Here is a 17,729-nt window from a genome sequence, read left to right as displayed (position 1 = left end):
AACAAAATGAGAAATCTAACCAGCTTATTAAACTGGCCTCCATTAAGATAGCATTGTAATTATCAACAGAAACAATAAATGCATTCATGCATGTCTGTGATATTGTGATGGCTGCTCCTCTATTGCGAGAAGTTGTCTCCTAAGCTGAAGGGTAGATGGGTCATTTCCACTATGCAGTACACTTTCATGTCCACATAATATATAATCTTAACACATTCTGACCTAAATTATGTTCCAGGGACACCAAAATATGTTTTACTTACTGTAAATTTTGCCATAAATGCCAGTCAACAAAAAACAGTATATTTAAATATTTTAATAGCCATGTCCATCGCATTGGACAGTAAAAATGCTTGGCAAATAATTTCATGTTTTTTATTTATTTATTTATTTATTTTTTGTTTGTTTTTTAATTTAATGCAAAATATTGTAGGGGGAGACTGATACAGACAGAAATGTCAGAAATGTTACAACCATCCCCAGTCCCCCCATCCGGTGTAAAAATAAGTATTTTTTTGTAGTATTTTGAATATCACTGGCTATTAGAATGTGGTTAAAATAAATTAAAAAAAAGAAAGAAAAAATAAAATTGTAAAGATTCTGTCCTGTTTTCAGCAACACTTTCTTAAAATACAAAAAATGTAAAGTTACAGAGCTGAAAAGGTATTGCATAGGAATGAGCAGATGTTTGTGTTTGTGTGTGTGTGTGTGTTGAGGAGGACGGCATGCAGAATGAACTGAAGACTGGGCCACACAAACACATACAGACACACGGTCAACCAATGATTACGACCTCTTTTCATAAATGCCAGCTTGAAAAATAGCAAAGGTTTAAAGGACGAATGCAAGCACATGTGGCACTGAGGTTTAGAATTTTGTGCTTACTTTCTGGTGGGACTCTGTCTTTATGAGGGCATCCAGACAGGCTGCGATGATGCGGGTACAAACCCGTCACATGACCTGTGCCGTCACAACCAGGTGCTGGACACCGACTCTCTTTTTTCCCTGACCGTGAGGAATCTGAACACACACACAAACACAAAAAATAGGATTAATCACTGATTCATTTGTTTATAGATAAATATGCAAGTGATCTGATGAAGTTAGGTCCTCATTGCAGCTTATTCTGTCCAAGAACTGCCCACTACACAATAACGCTGACCGAAAGGCAAAGCAGCAAAGCAAAGTTATTTTTGCAACAACTGAGGATGAATAAACCTGAAATCACTGATACGATAACAAAAAACAAAACAAAAAAAAACTAAATATTTTTATCAGTGCAAATGTACAGTATTTAGTTTTGACCTTCCAAAAATACTAAACACGTTAAATTTTTGATCAGAATATATTTGAGGATTGTTTCCATGTGCCTCAAGATCTAATTCCATTCCAAAAATACTAAACACGTTAAATTTTTGATCAGAATATATTTGAGGATTGTTTCCTCAGTTGTTTCCATGTGCCTCAAGATCTAATTCCACGAACCTAGAAATGATTTGATCCTGATATTCCCAGGGCATTTGATACTTTGATACTTTAATATTTACTCAAAGAATCATTGCAAATGTAACAAACAATTCCAGTAAAATATACATATAAGTTCAAACTTTAATGTCTACTAAATTGAATTGATTACTAACATAGAATTTACTTTTAAAAAACTTTGCCTGAACTAACTTATTGAATGTAAAAATTACATTTGTTTTTTCCATAGTATTTACTTCACCACAGAATAATTGTTATCAGTTTAATCTGTGTTACAAACTTTATGAATATACACTACCGTTCAAAACTTGGCAGTATTATTAAAAAAAAACTATACCATTTTTTTTTTAATTCTTTTATTGATCAAGGATGCATTAAAATGATCAAAAGTGACAGTAAAGACATTCATAATGTTAAAATAAATGTATAGTTCAAATGAATGTTAATGTTTCTTGAGCAGCAGATCAGTATATTAGAATGATTTCTGAAGGATCATGTGACACTGAAGACTGGAGTAATGATGCTGAAAATTCAGCTGCGCATCATAGAAATAAATTACATTTTAAAATATATTACAATAGGAAACAGTTATTTTGAATTGCAATTTGAATGGTAGTGTAGTTGTGACCTTTTGTCCTTGTTAGTGTTAGTGTAGTTTGTACAGGCAGTGGCTGTCCTTAACCTGGATCTGTATATTCACTGCAGAGGGCATCTCTTCCAGATTGGCTATGTTTCAAACAGAGAGAGAGTGAGTGAGTGAGCGAGTGAGTATGCTACTGTTACCACTGATTAAAATTTTAAGGATGGAGTAACCTGGTAACGGGCATCATGTTGCCTCCTGTCTCAAAGTAAGCTCAAAACAGACAGGAATAGCATGAGATCACATGAAAGATGTGGGCTCATTCTTGGTGAGATTGAAAATAGAATGCAGAGCTACTCACATTTTTGTGCTTAAAATTGTATACAAAAATCCCCATGCAGCAAAATACTGAAGTGCACATCCACTGGACACTTTAAAAATCCACAAGGTCATGGGACAGGATTTATGAATGTCAGTAAAGCGACGCATATATAGATCATACTTTTTTTTAACGATCACAAAGCAATTAGTATTAGTAAGTTAGTAAGTATGCGATTTCGGACGCAACCTAAACATTGCAGATAATTGTTCACTGACTGCCGCAGCTGTAGATACTTTACAGTGCCTTACTATGTTAGTAAACACATCAAAATAAGTGTACTTTAAAGCATGAAAAAAAATATTAACACATAATTATGTAAAATGTCAAATTTAAAGTTAAAGTACTTTTAAGTACATTATTACAAAGTGCACTTTTTAACTTCTCTCTTTAAGTAAACTTAAATGCCCCTTTATTTAATTTATATTGTATTATGTGCAAGTACAGTTTAGTAGTATTTAAAAAAAAAAAAATTACTATTAAGATTTTAAGTACACAGCAAGTAGTACACTTCCAGATTCTAACCATCTAATAAAGCCTGAATCCTCTGACTATCTTGCAGCCATTTCAAAAAGAGAGAAAACAAACGAGAAGGAGAGAGCGCAGCTGAGCCGAGTGGAATACATATTAGAAAGTGCTGGATATTGATTGTGGCTCCGGACAAGCCATGCGTTGCATAGCAAATGGCCCCCATTACCATAGCGTCTGTGGATAATTAATGTGCAGTCAGTGGTCCTGTCGTTTGTTATCGGTCATACTGATACTGTTCAATTTCCATCTCCGCCTTGTGCCTTCTTTAAGGAAGAGCTCTTTCCATAACTGTCAGGCCTCCACACTTTTTATAAATCATAATGCCCCCTGGTTAGGCAGCGTCTGCCGTGACGAGATGTTATCGCGGTGTAATGGTTGAGCGTCCCTCATTATTCTGCCATTAGAGAGATAGTGTCCGACATGCATGCTGGCCAAACATCCTTTCATGCGTGCTGTCAGCCCTTCCTCATCTGGAGAACAGCGGATGAAAATGCTCATGGTTTTTTTCAAAGGGGTCCTATTATGCGTTTTCAATTTTTTCAACTTTAGTTAGTCTGTAATGTTGCTGTTTGAGCATAAAAAAGATCTGCAAAGTTACAAAGCTCAAAGTCCACTTCAAAAGGAGATATTTTATTTAACAGAAATCACTTTTCAAAAACTACAACGAACGACTCGTTTGGACTACAACGCATATTTTCCTGGATTTGTGATATCACAAATATCGACGAATGGGATGAGCCCTGGTTGAGCTGCACTAGAGAAGGCAACGAGTGTTATCACTGTGTCGGAGACACGCTAGCTTTCTCAAGGCAGACGAACTTAGAGTGGTTACAATCATCCGGGTTTAAATCGCGTTCAAATTTATTTGATTTTGACGCAATATTTACACTGAAGCTCGCAGGCGGCTATGGTAAGGGGTCATGACATTTCCCGACCAGGCGCCGAGTGCTGCCAATCACAACACACACTGGCCCAGCTAACCAATCACAGCACATTTCGTATTTCAGAAGGCGGGCCTTCATTTGATACAGGAACTATTCGAGCCGTTCATGCCAGACTGGGCAGAGAGGTGTTGTAATAATGTAAAATATGTGAAAAATAATGTGTTTTTCGAACAACCTAGTATGAGAGCCTGTTCTAGTACACCCCCAAAACAAAATCAAGAATCTTTTTCAAGGCTGGTCAAGACCTTAACTGCCAGGCTCTTAATTGCTGGTGCATTGTCTGACTTGTTTGTTAACATCATTACTGTGATTGGATGTAAAACTTCCTGCTTTATATGCAATAAGTAATTTATTTCATTTGTTACTGTTTTGCTGGGTCAGAAATTAAAGGTGCTGTTTGTCTTTTTTTTTTTTTTTTTGACTGTACTAAAGCATAAAAACACCAAAATATGTTTGCCAATATTTAGGAAACACGCAAAGTTCACAGACTTGTTTCTCTGAGAATCAATGCCACAGCCAGTTATTTTACTTTGAAATTTGTGTTCTGCGTCGGAATGTCTGTTTTTGTTTTGGTCTGTGTGACTCCACCCCCTGCCATTTTACCCAATAGTATTTCAACACCTAGGGTTGCCAGTTGGTGAAGAAAACAGCATATTGCAGCCATGGAGGCCAGCAAATGAACTGGGTCAGAGACTGCAGATTCTACCTGACATAAAAAGCCCTGGAATCCATTGAAAATGTTCTAGGAAAAACAACTCTCTCTGACTGCAGTACCTATTTCAAATGCTAGCTCTCAATGTTACATACTGTACCTTTAACAGGGGATTATGTCATATATGTCACCAAAAGCTGCTTTGAACAATTCTGTTGAATAAATTATTCTGTGACTCCCTCATTTATTGATTTGCCATGTGTTTTTATTTGTTTGCTTATAGAAACCAAAGGAAAGTTCCTACACATAAAATACACTCTGCAATGACGTTTTATTATTTTATCAAGACATTTCTCAGGCAGTAAATATGGATCTTTCAGCTTAATTTGAGAAGTGCTGTTCTAGTCTTGGTTTTGACTCAGTCTTAACCTGCCTTGGTCTTGTCTTTTGGTTTCAACCCTTCAAAGTCTTCGCCTGGTCTTGGTCTACCGGTTACTTATGTAACCTCGGTTTCCTGAGATAAGAGAATGAGCGTTGCGTTAATCACGCTATGGGGAAACTCCTCAAACAACAACACAAACACAATCCTACACAACGCTCCTTCCCTTATCTCAAGGAACCAAGGCTACCTAAGTAGATGGAGTGTTCCCTTTCCAACGGTCTGGCCCGTTGCGTTAATCACACTATGGGGAACACATCCAATCACTATAAGCAAGTGCAGAATGAAGCCGCTCTGCAAGCCCAGCCCCGGAACACCCATACTTAGGGCTCTCCTGTAAGTATGAGCTAATAATGAGACCCGACCGAGGACTACATAACATAACCTTCCCACTTACAAAAGGGGGTTAGGTAGATTAAGCGGACAAAATCCATGCCTGCAGGGCAAGGACATCCAAGTTATAACATCTGGTGAATGTAGATGGCCACACATATATCACCAATACAATTTCTGCTGGACCAAACCCAGGAGGAGGCCATCCCTCTGGTGGAGTGGGCTCTCACTCCCACTGAGGCGTAAGCCAGGGCTATAGCAGCCACTATCCAGCGAGTTAGTCTCTGCTTTGTGACCAGCAGCCCTTTAGAGCAGCCTCCGAAGCATACAAAGAGCTGCTCTGAGTGCCGAAATGGGCCAGAGCGCACAACATACACTTTGTCCAACAGCTCTTGCATAAAAGTTAGCACGTAGGACACATCACTAGAGAACGAGTCCTCATTCCGTGCTGCACACCAGTCAGAAAAGACAGACCATTTAAGAGCATAGAGACTTCTTGTAGACGGAGCTCTAAAAAATGTCTTCTGAGGCAAAGAGGTCCACCTCTGCCTTCACAAAGACCAGACCAGATCATTTGAACCATTTGGGGATGTAGTCTCCATTCTCCTGGAGCTAAATTTCCCCTGGACATCATGTCTGCTCCCTGGTTCAGTCTGTCCAGCACATGAACTGCTCTTAGTGAGAGGAGTTTGCCCTGTGCTCCCTGTTGGGATCAAGGAAGTAGCGGCTGAAAAAGCCCGACTTGCTGCTCGCTAGAGGAACCGCTTCTACGGCTCCCTTTGCAAGCAGTGTTTGCACTTCAGACCGGAGAATGTGAGTATCATTGTCCCGTACCAAAGTTTGAATAATACCTCTGAAGCAAGGCAGCCTGTGAGCAAACTGAGGTGGGTAACCTCGTTCTATGATGTTTAGAACCCAACTTGACACAAGCTTTCCAAGCCTGAAGCCAAATGGCAAGTGGTCTGAGTTTGTCGAGGGGCACTTCACCACACGGGGGCAGGGAACTGTCATTCATGGTAATGAGGAGAGGAGAAATGCACTTTTGAGTATGTGGGTCTGCTATCACAGCGGTAGTTTGTTTGGGCAGGTGCTGAATGGGGAGGACGAGCCCAACTTGAATGGAGCTTCTATCGCTCTGTGTTGAGTGGAGGGATGGAGAGCGGGTACAAGACTTCTTCGAGGAAGTTCTGGCCTCAACGAGAACTGACCCTCTCCTCTTCCTCTCTGCATTTGGAACAGGATTGTTTCTGAGGCTCAGGGTCCAAAATCACTCTGGGGCGGGGAACTTGACGCCTAGGAAACAAGTAGCGTTTTGCTGTCCTGGGGCGCTGCTGAAGCCCAGGCTCAGACTTAGGTTGGGGCTGAGGTGGCACCGGTTTGACAGGCTGCTGAGAAACTTGTAACAGCCGCCGCACTGGAGCACTTTGGCAGGAAGTGAAGCATTGCCTGCGATGACTTCTGTGCCACTGTAAACCAGTCGGCAAACCCTTCCACGGCAGGGCCAAACAGTCCTTTGGGAGAGACTGGCAAGTCTAGGAAGGCGACCTTGTCAGCATCCCTGATCTCGGTTAGAATCAGCCAAAGATGGCGCTCCAGCACCACCAAGTTGGCCATGGCCTTGCCAATCGCCTGCGCAGTGGCCTTAGTAGTGCTCAGAGCCAAGTCAGTTGCTTTGCGCAGCTCTTTGAAGAACTCTGGCCGGACTCGTCCATTAAGCGCTGAGCCAGCCACTGAATAAGCCCTGTTCGCTAGGACTGACGTGGTCCTGCAGGGCTTAGATGGGTGCGCTGCATAGGCTTTTAATCCCAGGGCCGATGGAGGGCACAGATGCTCAGCTTCCAGAGGGGGGAGCTTGCTGTAACCTCGTTCTTCAGCGCCATCAACAATGCTGAGAGCGGCAGAAGTGGAGGGATTAACATGCACCGAGTAGGGGGCACATCACATCCCGGTGAGTTCCTCGTGAACAGTCAGAAGGAATGGGGCAGGCCGCTGGCGGGAGGATTGTTGACGGCGCCCTTTCAGGAACCACTCATCAAGGAGGCCGTGGACAGCTCTTCCGGAGCCGAGCAAGCCAGGCCGAGATCCTCCACAGCCTTGGTTAAAACGTGGATCAGCTCACGGTCCATGCTGGGGCGTGTTGTTTGCGTCAGAGGAAGGGTGGCGGGGTCTTTGCGAGAACACGCCCACTCTTCTGCATCTGAAGCCGTCAACAACATAGAGTCATCCATGACAGCTTCCTCCTCCTATCCGCTGAAGGAAATCAAGCCACTTGCAGCTGACAAGGGGGCGCTGATCCTCACGTGTGAAGTACACTGGTGAATCAAGGCATTGAGGGGAGATTGAAGCATGCAGGACCTGAGCCGGCGTGATTTCACTCGAGCCCGGGGTTTGAGCCTGGCTACTCCGTTGTTTCTTCCTCCAATGTAAGGGGGGAAGTGGGAGAGCAGGCCGGGGAGGACCGCCTTCATGGAAGAAAGCGATCCGCGAGCGGAGAAGGGCGAGACTTATGTTCTCGCAGTGAGAACATTCCACCTCGGTGATCGCAGCCTCTGCGTGGGCGCTGCCCAGACAGACGACGCACTCACCATGCCCATCTGCATCGTGCAGGGAACCCCTGGGAGCCACACTCGTGGCATGACATTTGCAAAAACGCCACAGTGGAAATTTGCTCATAAAATATGTTCTTTTTAAAAGCCGGATGGTCACAGGGGAAGGCGTCAAGCTTCTTCCGCTGCCGGTGGCTTCTTCTCACGGCGGTGAGCTTATGTCCTCTCTTCTCTTCAGCTTCTTGCTTGCAGAGTCAGCGAGGAGATGATCTTCATCACTAAAGGCAGGGCTGTATCGCACCCGTGCTACAGTGGTAAATTTATTCATCGCACAGACCAGTTTTTCCGCAGCACGTGCGACATATATGTCGCACTTTACTGCCCTGAAAGGAGAACATTTTGACAAAATGGCAATTAGAGCTGACTTATATAGCAGTCAGCTCCACGCCTTTTAGCGAATTGAAACACCATTGGTTCGTGCAGATACATGAACGTGATCAAATCAGGCTTCAGTATCAGAGTAAACAGGAGTTTCCCCATAGTGTGATTAAAGCAACCGTTCGAAAGGGAACTACATATAGTGACCATCACTGTCACCATTTTGAATCAGTATTGTTATAATTAGTATAGTTATAATAAACTAAAACTAAAAAATGAAAATGGAAAACTCTAACAACATTATGTCCAGATTATTATTATTTTAATTAGTGCTGAAAAAAAAAGAAAAGAAAAAAAATGGTCCCACTTTATATTAGGTGTCTTTAAATACTATGTAGTTAATAATAAAGCAATTAATTATTAGGTAAGTGTACCTATTTTGTTCATGTTAAATTTCAAAACACTTTTGCTGCTATTGAGGTGGGATACGGGTAAGTTTAGGGACATGTTTGGTGGTATGGTTAGGTTTAAGGGGTAGAAGTAAGCTCAACAGTGTAATTATAGATGTAAGTACAGAAATTAATTATAGATGTAATTACAAGATGGTATTTTCAAATTTAAGTACAATGTAAAAACATGTATTTACACAATAAGTGCATTGTATCAAATTTTAAATTTAAATGTAAGTACATTGTGGTTAAAGACATGTAATATAAATTTGGTCCAATTTTATATTTTTTGAGAGCAAATGCAAAAATATAGATATATGTTGAATATTGTCCAAATTTGGAAAAATACGGAGCTATAAATTTGTGGCCTTAATGAAGCAGAATAATGAAGGCACGTTGTCCCCAAACTCGTAAGACAAATCATTTCAAGTGCTGGTTGTGTATTATGTAATATAAGATTACCTTTAAGGTAGTAGGGCTTCTTTAGACCATCGTGGTGCAGGCGCGCTTTCCGCTCCTCTGCATAGCTGTGCCGCAAACCATGCTCATGCAAATGCAGTCTGTCTCTCCTGACTGCTTCCGAAGCCATTTTTTCCTGCAAAGCTTTGGTCCTCTCTGTTTCCAGCGCTATGGCCTTCTCCAGCAGTGACAGGTTGCCTTTGGTCATGTCGAAAACATCCTCTGAGCGGTCCGAAGTGACGGAGGTGGTGTCTTCATCACAGTCCTGGAAGCCCTTGTGCTCTGTGGCGCAGCTGGAGAAAGTCTTGGAGCGTGGGCTGAGCTGCTCCTCAAGCTTCATCAGGTTGACCATGTCAGAGTAATTCCGCTCGAGGACATCAGGACTCTGATGCTGATGCTGCAGTTGGGCTTCTTGATAAAGCTGATGAGCCTCCTGGTAGGGATGCATATAATTAACTGATAAACCATTAACCGACAGTAAGATTTTTGAACGATTACTACTACTCTATCTGTTAAACAGTTAAAAAGTAACTATAGGCCACTTAAACACTGCAGCTAAATTTGGTTGTCAATTCAATGTTTAGTGCTGTAATCATGTTCTGAACATAAGTGGCAATAGAATTCTACAACCGAATTAGTGGTGCATTCCATTTGAACTCGAAAGTCAGAAACTCAGAGTTCCCAGTGGAAACAGGAACGTCTTCTCAAGTCAGAAACTCAGAGGAGCTGCAAAAACCCTGACCTCAGAATCCAATATGACGGCTCAGCACATCAACATGAGGGAAACACAAGTAATATATTGTTTATTAGCACTTCTGTTTGTCTCAATAAACCCAGCATAGTATTATCCAACCACTATTTGTGATAACATGATATTTCAATACGTCTGTGCAAAATACTGCTTTTTATGTGTTCGCAAAACGACTGGTATTGCTATCAATTGGACTCGTCCATCTTGTGTACTTGTGTATAGGAATGCAGTCAACTCTTGTGTGATGTCATTCCTAACTCCGATTTACGAATTCCGAGGTAAATGGAAAGCAGTATAACTCCTGAAAATTAAGGTAGTGGCATCCGCACTTACAAAAATTCCACACAATTTGTACCGATCCAAACTGACTAACTAGTAAATACTAGATGTATTTAAACATGCATCAGAGATGTGTCTCTGTTCTGTATGCGCATAGCAAAAAAAAAATAACAGAGAAAGAGGTATGAGCCTTGACTCATTAGTGTTGCCAGATCTTCTTACAAAATAAGAACAAACCCATAATAAACCTAAATAAATGTACATGCTTTATATTGGAAATAAGAGCAGAAAAGTGCAATCCACACCTGCCCAGTTTAATAAATCCATAGACTAGATCGCTTTATGAGCCATGCCCAAAGACACTTATAATAAGTGTACATGGCAACACTGAATGAAAGTACTCTGCGGTTTAATCGCAATTTTAGCCATCGCAATTTTGAGAGTGAGCTCTGTTCTGTACACACAAGAAATTATAATTTAGGGTACTCACTCCAGTATTTAAATGAGGCTGTCACTCCTGAAACTTTACAGTGTGTATATGGCCTTTATTTAAATTTAAACAGGACTGCAATTTACACACTGCAATTTACAGGACTGACAACCACATTCACTATTTAAGAAGTACAATCTTTACTCATTTGCACATTTTGACACAGGTCTCTCTCTTTCCATAGTTGTGCGCGCTCACTAGCCCACAGGGCCTAAATAGACTGTGTTGCCAGATGTTGCAAGGAAAAACACAAACAAAAACAAGCCTAAAATAAACCCTAAAAATTTTAAATGCATGAAATAAAATGAAAATATCACAAGCTGCAACTGCCCACATTAAAAACTCCATACAGTGGCTCACTTTAAGAGAAGAGTACGAACAGCAAGCCCAAAGACACTTATAGTAAGTGGACATGGCAACACTACAAGAGTGAACATAAACAAAACACAACACGCTCTGTCAATGGTGGTTTCGTTAAAATTGTTGGACGTAACAATTCTTTGGTTGCTAATATTACTCCGGTAAAAAAGCAGATACTAAACAGCCATCAGATGCCTAAACATTTCTCTGGTTACCAGTGTGACAATCATCATAGTTTCGCAGTCATGGAATGATCATTTAGGGGATTCACTCCTAGGCATTATTCCAATGCACATAGCACACTTGGTATAGCACAAATACATAGCACATAGCACAAATATACATTTCAATATTTTTCCTCGCAGTTATATAATTGGGTAATTATATTACATTCGCCATCGTCCTCAGTCATCTCTCCTTACTCTGTTTATGTGGTAAGTGAAATTTTATGTACTATAATGTAACAGGCAACCATTACACCATGTCTACACTGGACGCAACAGTTGTCGTGTCACGCCGCGCCGCATCAGCTAAAGTCTGTCTACACTGGACACGACAAAGTGAACGTTGAAAATCATTTGAAATTTGTGTCAGCACGTCATAAACAGAACGTGGCAGCAGTTTACTGTCGGGGATTTGTCGTGTCACGCCGCACCGCATCCAGTGTAGACAGCATCACTGATTATAATGAGTTCTATAGACTGATCTATATATAATAAATCTCTATTATAGATCAGTGGTTCTATAGTATTTTGTCGCGCCGCGCCACTCGCGCCCGGTGTAGACACGGTGTTAGGAATCTTGTTTTCCCTTATAAGGATTCACGCTTCGGTGCTTCAGCGCTGCAGTTGCGTGATGACGTGACCATGTGTGCATCCTCATTTTCTGTTAATGATACTATTTGCACATGTAAAATTTATATGAAGAGAAAAAAAACATTTAATGGTATCTATAATGGGTCACAGAAAACCGTTCATTCTCTAATTTAATTCTGATTTAACGTTCTTGTCAGTTAATTGGCAGTTCCCAACTAACAAAAAATGCTCTGAGAATGTTTTGATGACGTTTGCATTTAGTTCTCTGAACATTTTTGTTGTTGTAAATGTTTAAAAAAACTTTTTTTTTTCTTTTTTATTCAAACTTTAACAAAAACATTAAGGGAACGTTTCATTTTAACATTTTGCAAACATTATGGGAACATTACTTTTGAATGTTCTCTGAGCATGGTAAAGTAGTTGGTAGTTAGAACATCTAAATAAAAACGTTTCAGAAAAAAAAATGTCGCTTGAATGATACATAAAGAACATCGTTGGAACTTTATGAAAGACCAGATAACTTTGAATGAACGTTCTATTAATGTTATTGACAGAACGTATGTTCATAACTTTGTGAGAACCTTGCCATAACATTCACCAAAGCTCTGAGAACATTCCTTTTTAGCTGGGTTAACGTGCATTGGCTATCGGTCAAGAAAAAGAAAAAAAAACTCAAAACAAATCCCTACCTGCTGGTTATTGTGGAACCGCTCGGTTGGCTTGGTCTCACTTAGCTTGCGCGCCAAGTCAAAGCACTGGTTGCGAAGACACTCCAAACTACTCAGACAAACTTCCTCGTCACTCTTCTCTGCCATTTGGCCATTACTGGAGGGTTTACCACAGTTACCACTGAGTCCATTACCTGTGGATCCATTTCCGTTGATGTTTCCACAGTCCGTGTTCTCGCTCCCATCGTCCTGAAAAGGCTTTTCGTGGAGGTTTTCTGAGAGCGTGACTCCATGACCCTGTGCCAGGAGCTTTAGAGAGTCCACAGTCTCCCTTACCACATCACTGTTGATGTCTAGACTCAGCTCACCTTTCCTTGAGCCCTCCTCATCCTCATCTTCTTCATCCTCTTCATCTTCTTCTTCCTCCTCCTCTTCCTCTTCTGCGCTGTTTGAGGAGTTGCTGTTCATCTCGGACTCAGTCATGGCCCGGTAAGCGGCGTCCTCTGCAATCTTGCCAAGGTTAAGCAGAGATTTGGCCACCAGTTCATCGTAGTTGTCATATTCATCGTTGTTGTTGTTGTCCTTCTCCATGGAGGGGCTTGTTCTGCTGGGACTGCAATTCATATTGTCACTCTCTGTGAATGACAAACAAATTTTGCAGCTAAATAGATACATCTTGGTTCAATTGCGTTGTCCAAAACAAAGTTTCATTCCACACCCAACCACTTGTTTGACTCTGAACCACATTTGCATCATGGCCATAACCACTTCAAGGCTCCAATATACAAATTTTCCATTGTTTCTACTATAAAGCGGGTGTCCAGTGAGTTCATGTGTTTATGAACATCTGACCTCAACAAACTGAACAGAGGAAATTAATCAGAGAAGATTTCCACATCAAAGAGGGCGGAGCCCCAGAGGCACACCTACCTTTTGCATCATCACAACAGACCAATGGGGTTCAAAGGTGTTTACCAGCCAGCAAACTTTTCCAAACATTTTGCTTTGGCAAGATGCTTTAAACTCCTAAAGCGAGCTCCAAACAAACGTAGTTTTGGCCTGATTTTATTCAAAATAACATCACACCTGTTCACACCACACATTCTTTGATTTCGTTTAAAGTATATCTTTAGACATTAGACATTATTTCCCTAAATAATTAGAAATGGCCAATTGGCCCTCACGATATTTTATATTCTTGATGCTGCTCTGTTTGTTGTTAGGATGGCAAAAAGTTAGATTTTTTGGTTGTTCACTTGTCAATGTCAAACTATTTGAGACGGCCAATCAAATAAAGGTGGGTTTACTGTTCATAGAAGTCAGCACAATGCTTCAGTTTTAACAGTAAAAGAGTATAAGTAGTACGACAAAAGTAGCTAAACAATTAATATTTGACAACTGTTTAACTATAGAAATGTTAAACTAATATAGGGATGCAAACTATTTTGACATTTGTTTGTCAAATTTGTCAAATATAGGCTAAATCATTTACTCAATGAATATAATTTATGACGGAATGTGACAAGACAACAAACATTTTGCCATTTTGTGTTTTTGACATATTAGACATTCAAATAAGAGTGTGTGCAGTTACTATTTGTAAATAGTTCAAACCGATTATTTTACAAGCGGGTCATAGAGGAGAAACAATAATGTACAGTATGTGAAAATTATGTGTTTTTTTAACCTTAAACCGCATAAACACATTTCATTACACCAAATACATAAAATAATGTTCTTATTAGCAACATCATATGACCCCTTTAAAGTCCACCAACGTAAATCTACTCTCCTGTCTGGTTTGTTTGTCGGACAAAATGGCAGATTCTGCGTTGAGATTGGCCAGATCTCCTGTCAATCAAACTCCCGGCGAAGGGTCAATTTCACAAAAACTGGCAATGGGTTCAGTGAACATACACCAAAAATATGTGCCGCTTTCACATCTCTTGTGAAAATTGCCCCAGAGGACTTCAGTATAAAACCTTTGAAAGTTGGCTAGAAGATCAGGAGTTACTTTTAAATCAAGAAAACTAAAACTGTATGAACACTCAGAAGAACAACGGGTCGATAATAAAGAAAGAGCTGCATAGAACTTAAAATAGAGACATGTTAGCTAAAAAAAAAAATATATATATATTAAATATTTTGTTGACAGAGCAAAAACTTATGAATATCAGCCTGCCTGTGATTATCTGTGCCATTATGTCCAATCACAACCATGCTGATTTTCCTAACAACGAAATCTAATTATTTTCACAATATTTAAGTGTGCTAATGTCATTAGCTTAGTTTCATGCTAGCAATAGAATGTTAGTCAAGTGCAAACTGTGCAGTGCTTGACTTGCTGTCAGTGAAGCTGTGCCTGTGAAGAGCGAAATCAGTTACTTATAAGGTTCTAATTTAATTAACGCCATCGACAACTGTTCATGCAGTCAGCTCACTAGGTTTTGAGACAAAGCCAATATCTTAGGTAAGAAAACACAGCACAGAAAACAGGGTTAATGCCAATGCATGTGGGAGTTTGATTGTTAATTAGACTAGAAGGCTCTGTCAGGTCTGACTGGAGAGCGCTGCCCTGCCATATGTGGCTGGCTGAGCTGTCTGAAGTGGATAAGACATGTCTGAGACACATCTCACGCCTACTCCCTGATTTAGCAGACATCCACAGACCACCAGAACCGACCCACCAAAACCGAAACAATCGGTTCCTCAAGGTCCCTGTGTCCCAGACCAGCCTTTTCGGCGACACAGTTGAGAACATGGCCCAGCAGTTCTCGGCTTCACAGGAGCAGACTGAGGCGATCTGACGTTCTGCTGCCTCCACCCATCCGCTGGCCACAGCGATGCAGCCTGCTCGTCGCTGAGGGCGGCCCCCTGCATCCACCCCCGCTCCCGTGCCACATCTGCAGCAGCCTCAAGCAAGCGGCGCCGTGGAGCTGGGCGTAGGCAGGCCGCCCTGCCCGTCCAGGCCGCCGTCAACCTGGTGGTGAGCAGAAGAGCAAGAGGCCTCGGGACGGGCAACCCAGAGAGAGAGGGAACTGCTCTTTGGGGGATGGTGAATGCACCTCTCCCTCCCCCGGAGAAAGGTCGGGTGGAGAATCTGGTTTCCAAAAATCTCGACAGGAGAGCAGTTTTCTCTGTCTCTGGGTCCCAAGAGGGCATGGAGATTTGCAGACGGACCAACACCGGACCACACTACCACCTCGCTTCCCCATCGCGGGTACATTGGTGGTCCCGCTGGTCCAGTTTGTGTGGTGTCTGGGTGCCTGGCTACCCAAACCGCCTCGTTGGCTACTGTGGACCTTCAGACTCGGCTATGCGATTCAGTTCGCCCGGCGTCCCCCCAAGTTCACTACCTTGACGACTGACTCGTACTAGCTCAGTCTCAGAATCAGTTGTGTGCACACAGGGACTTGGTGCTTTCGCATCTCAGCCAGTTGGGCCTTTGGGTCAACGGGGAAAAGAGCAAACTTTCCTTGGCGCAGAGGATCTCTTTTCTCGGTATGGAGTTGGATTCGGTCGAGCATGCCTCATGCAAGGATGCGCTCAGTCGGTGTTGAACTGGCTGAATATGTTCTGCCATCTCTGGCTGTGTCTGGTTGATATGAGGGACGCCGACAAAGTTCGGTTCCTTAATGCCCCTGTGTCTCTGTGAGCCTTCTCGCACAGACCATGTGCAAGGTCAGGGAGGACGAGGAGCAGGTCCTGCTTGTGGCGCCGTATTGGCCCACTCGGGCCTGGTTCCCCGAACTAATGCTCCTCGCGACAGCTCCTCCCTGACAGATTCCTCTGAGGAAGGATTTACTGACTCAGAGACGAGGCACCCTGTGGCACCCACGTCCAGACCTCTGGAAACGTCATGTCTGGTCCCTGGATGGGACGCGGAGGTTCTAGGTGACCTACCCCAAGAGGTAGTTGACACCATCACTTCGGCGAGAGCACCATCTACGAGACACGCTTACGCCTTAAAGTGGAACCTGTTCGTCGAACGGTGCACTTCTCAACGGGAAGACCCCCGGAAATGTCCGATCAGAGTTGTGCTGTCCTTTCTGCAGCAGGGTTTGGCGCGAAGGCTGTCTCTCTCCACCCTTAAAGTCTATGTGGCTGCGATTGCTGCCAACCACGACCCCATGGAAGGAAAGTCGGTGGGGAAGCATGGCCTGATCATCAGGTTCCTTAGGGGGGTGAGAAGGCTAAATCCTCCACGGCCCCCATCTATACCCTCTTGGGACCTGTCTCTAGTGCCCAATCAGGGTCGTGCTTTCCTTTTTGCAGCAAGGGTTGGAGCGAAGGATGTCTCCCTCCACCCTTAAAGTCTATGTCGCTGCGATTGCTGCTAATTATGACCCTGTGGAAGGGAAGTCGGCAGAGAAGCATGACCTGGTCATCAGGTTCCTTAGGGGGGCGAGAAGGTTAAATCCTTCCCGGCCCCCATCTATACCCTCTTGGGACCTGTCTGTAGTGCTCGAAGCACTACAGCAGGGCCCGTTTAAGCCTTTGCAATCAGTTGAGCTGAAGTTTCTATCAATGAAAACTCTTCTCCTGCTTGCATTGGCCTCCATCAAGAGGGTAGGGGACCTGCACGCATTTTTGCACACATACTGCCAGGTAATCCTGAGGCCTCGGCCCAGCTATGTGCTCAAGGTTCCCACTACTCCCTTCAAGGATCAGGTGGTGAGCCTGCAAGCGCTGCCCCTGGAGGAGGCAGACCCAGCCCTAGCTTTGCTTTGTCCCATCCGAGCATTGAGATGCTACGTCGACAGGAAGCAAAGCTTCAAGACCTCAGACTAGCTCTTTGTCTGTCATGGAGGCCGGCAGAAGGGGAATGCCGTCGCTAAGCAGAGAATGGCCCACTGGATAGTGGGTGCCATCACCCTGGCTTATCAGGCACAGGGTGTGCCTTGCCCATTCAGGTTGTGAGCTCATTCTACTAGAAGTGTTACATCCTACTGGGCGCTGGCTCGTGGTGCCTCGCTGGCAGATATTTGTAGAGCTGCAGGCTGGGCGACCCCCAACACGTTCGCTAGATTCTATAGCCTTCGTGTGAAGCAGGTATCCTCCTGTGTTCTCACCTCAAAAGGGTAGAGGCACTGAGTGGCCCCGGTTTAGTGTCGGCTTGCTGAAACCACTCCAGAGTGTCCATACTGTAGACCCTGTCGAGCTTCTCCATCCCCTCGGCAGCCAAACGGGG

At 42.9% G+C, this 17,729-nt stretch overlaps 1 protein-coding gene across 1 annotated transcript in view; it reads right to left on the bottom strand.

Moving 5' to 3' along the window:
* Window positions 1-714: 714 nt before the first annotated feature.
* The window catches only part of LOC107687836 (myelin transcription factor 1-like protein), a 97,071-nt gene continuing 80,056 nt past the window's right edge, over window positions 715-17,729 (bottom strand). The window contains exons 6-9 of the mRNA XM_016485309.1: window positions 12,560-13,173; window positions 9,179-9,608; window positions 886-1,020; window positions 715-812 (exon numbers count right to left, since the gene is read on the bottom strand). Coding sequence (XP_016340795.1) covers window positions 787-812; window positions 886-1,020; window positions 9,179-9,608; window positions 12,560-13,173 — 1,205 coding nt within the window. The 3' untranslated portion in view covers window positions 715-786. The remainder of the gene's footprint in view (window positions 813-885; window positions 1,021-9,178; window positions 9,609-12,559; window positions 13,174-17,729) is intronic.

This window comes from Sinocyclocheilus anshuiensis, unplaced genomic scaffold (genome assembly GCF_001515605.1).
Source record: "Sinocyclocheilus anshuiensis isolate Anshui unplaced genomic scaffold, SAMN03320099.WGS_v1.1 scaffold197, whole genome shotgun sequence".
Classification (NCBI taxonomy): domain Eukaryota; kingdom Metazoa; phylum Chordata; class Actinopteri; order Cypriniformes; family Cyprinidae; genus Sinocyclocheilus; species Sinocyclocheilus anshuiensis.
Note: the sequence above shows the minus strand (reverse complement) of the source record. Positions and strands in the feature narration are given on the sequence as shown.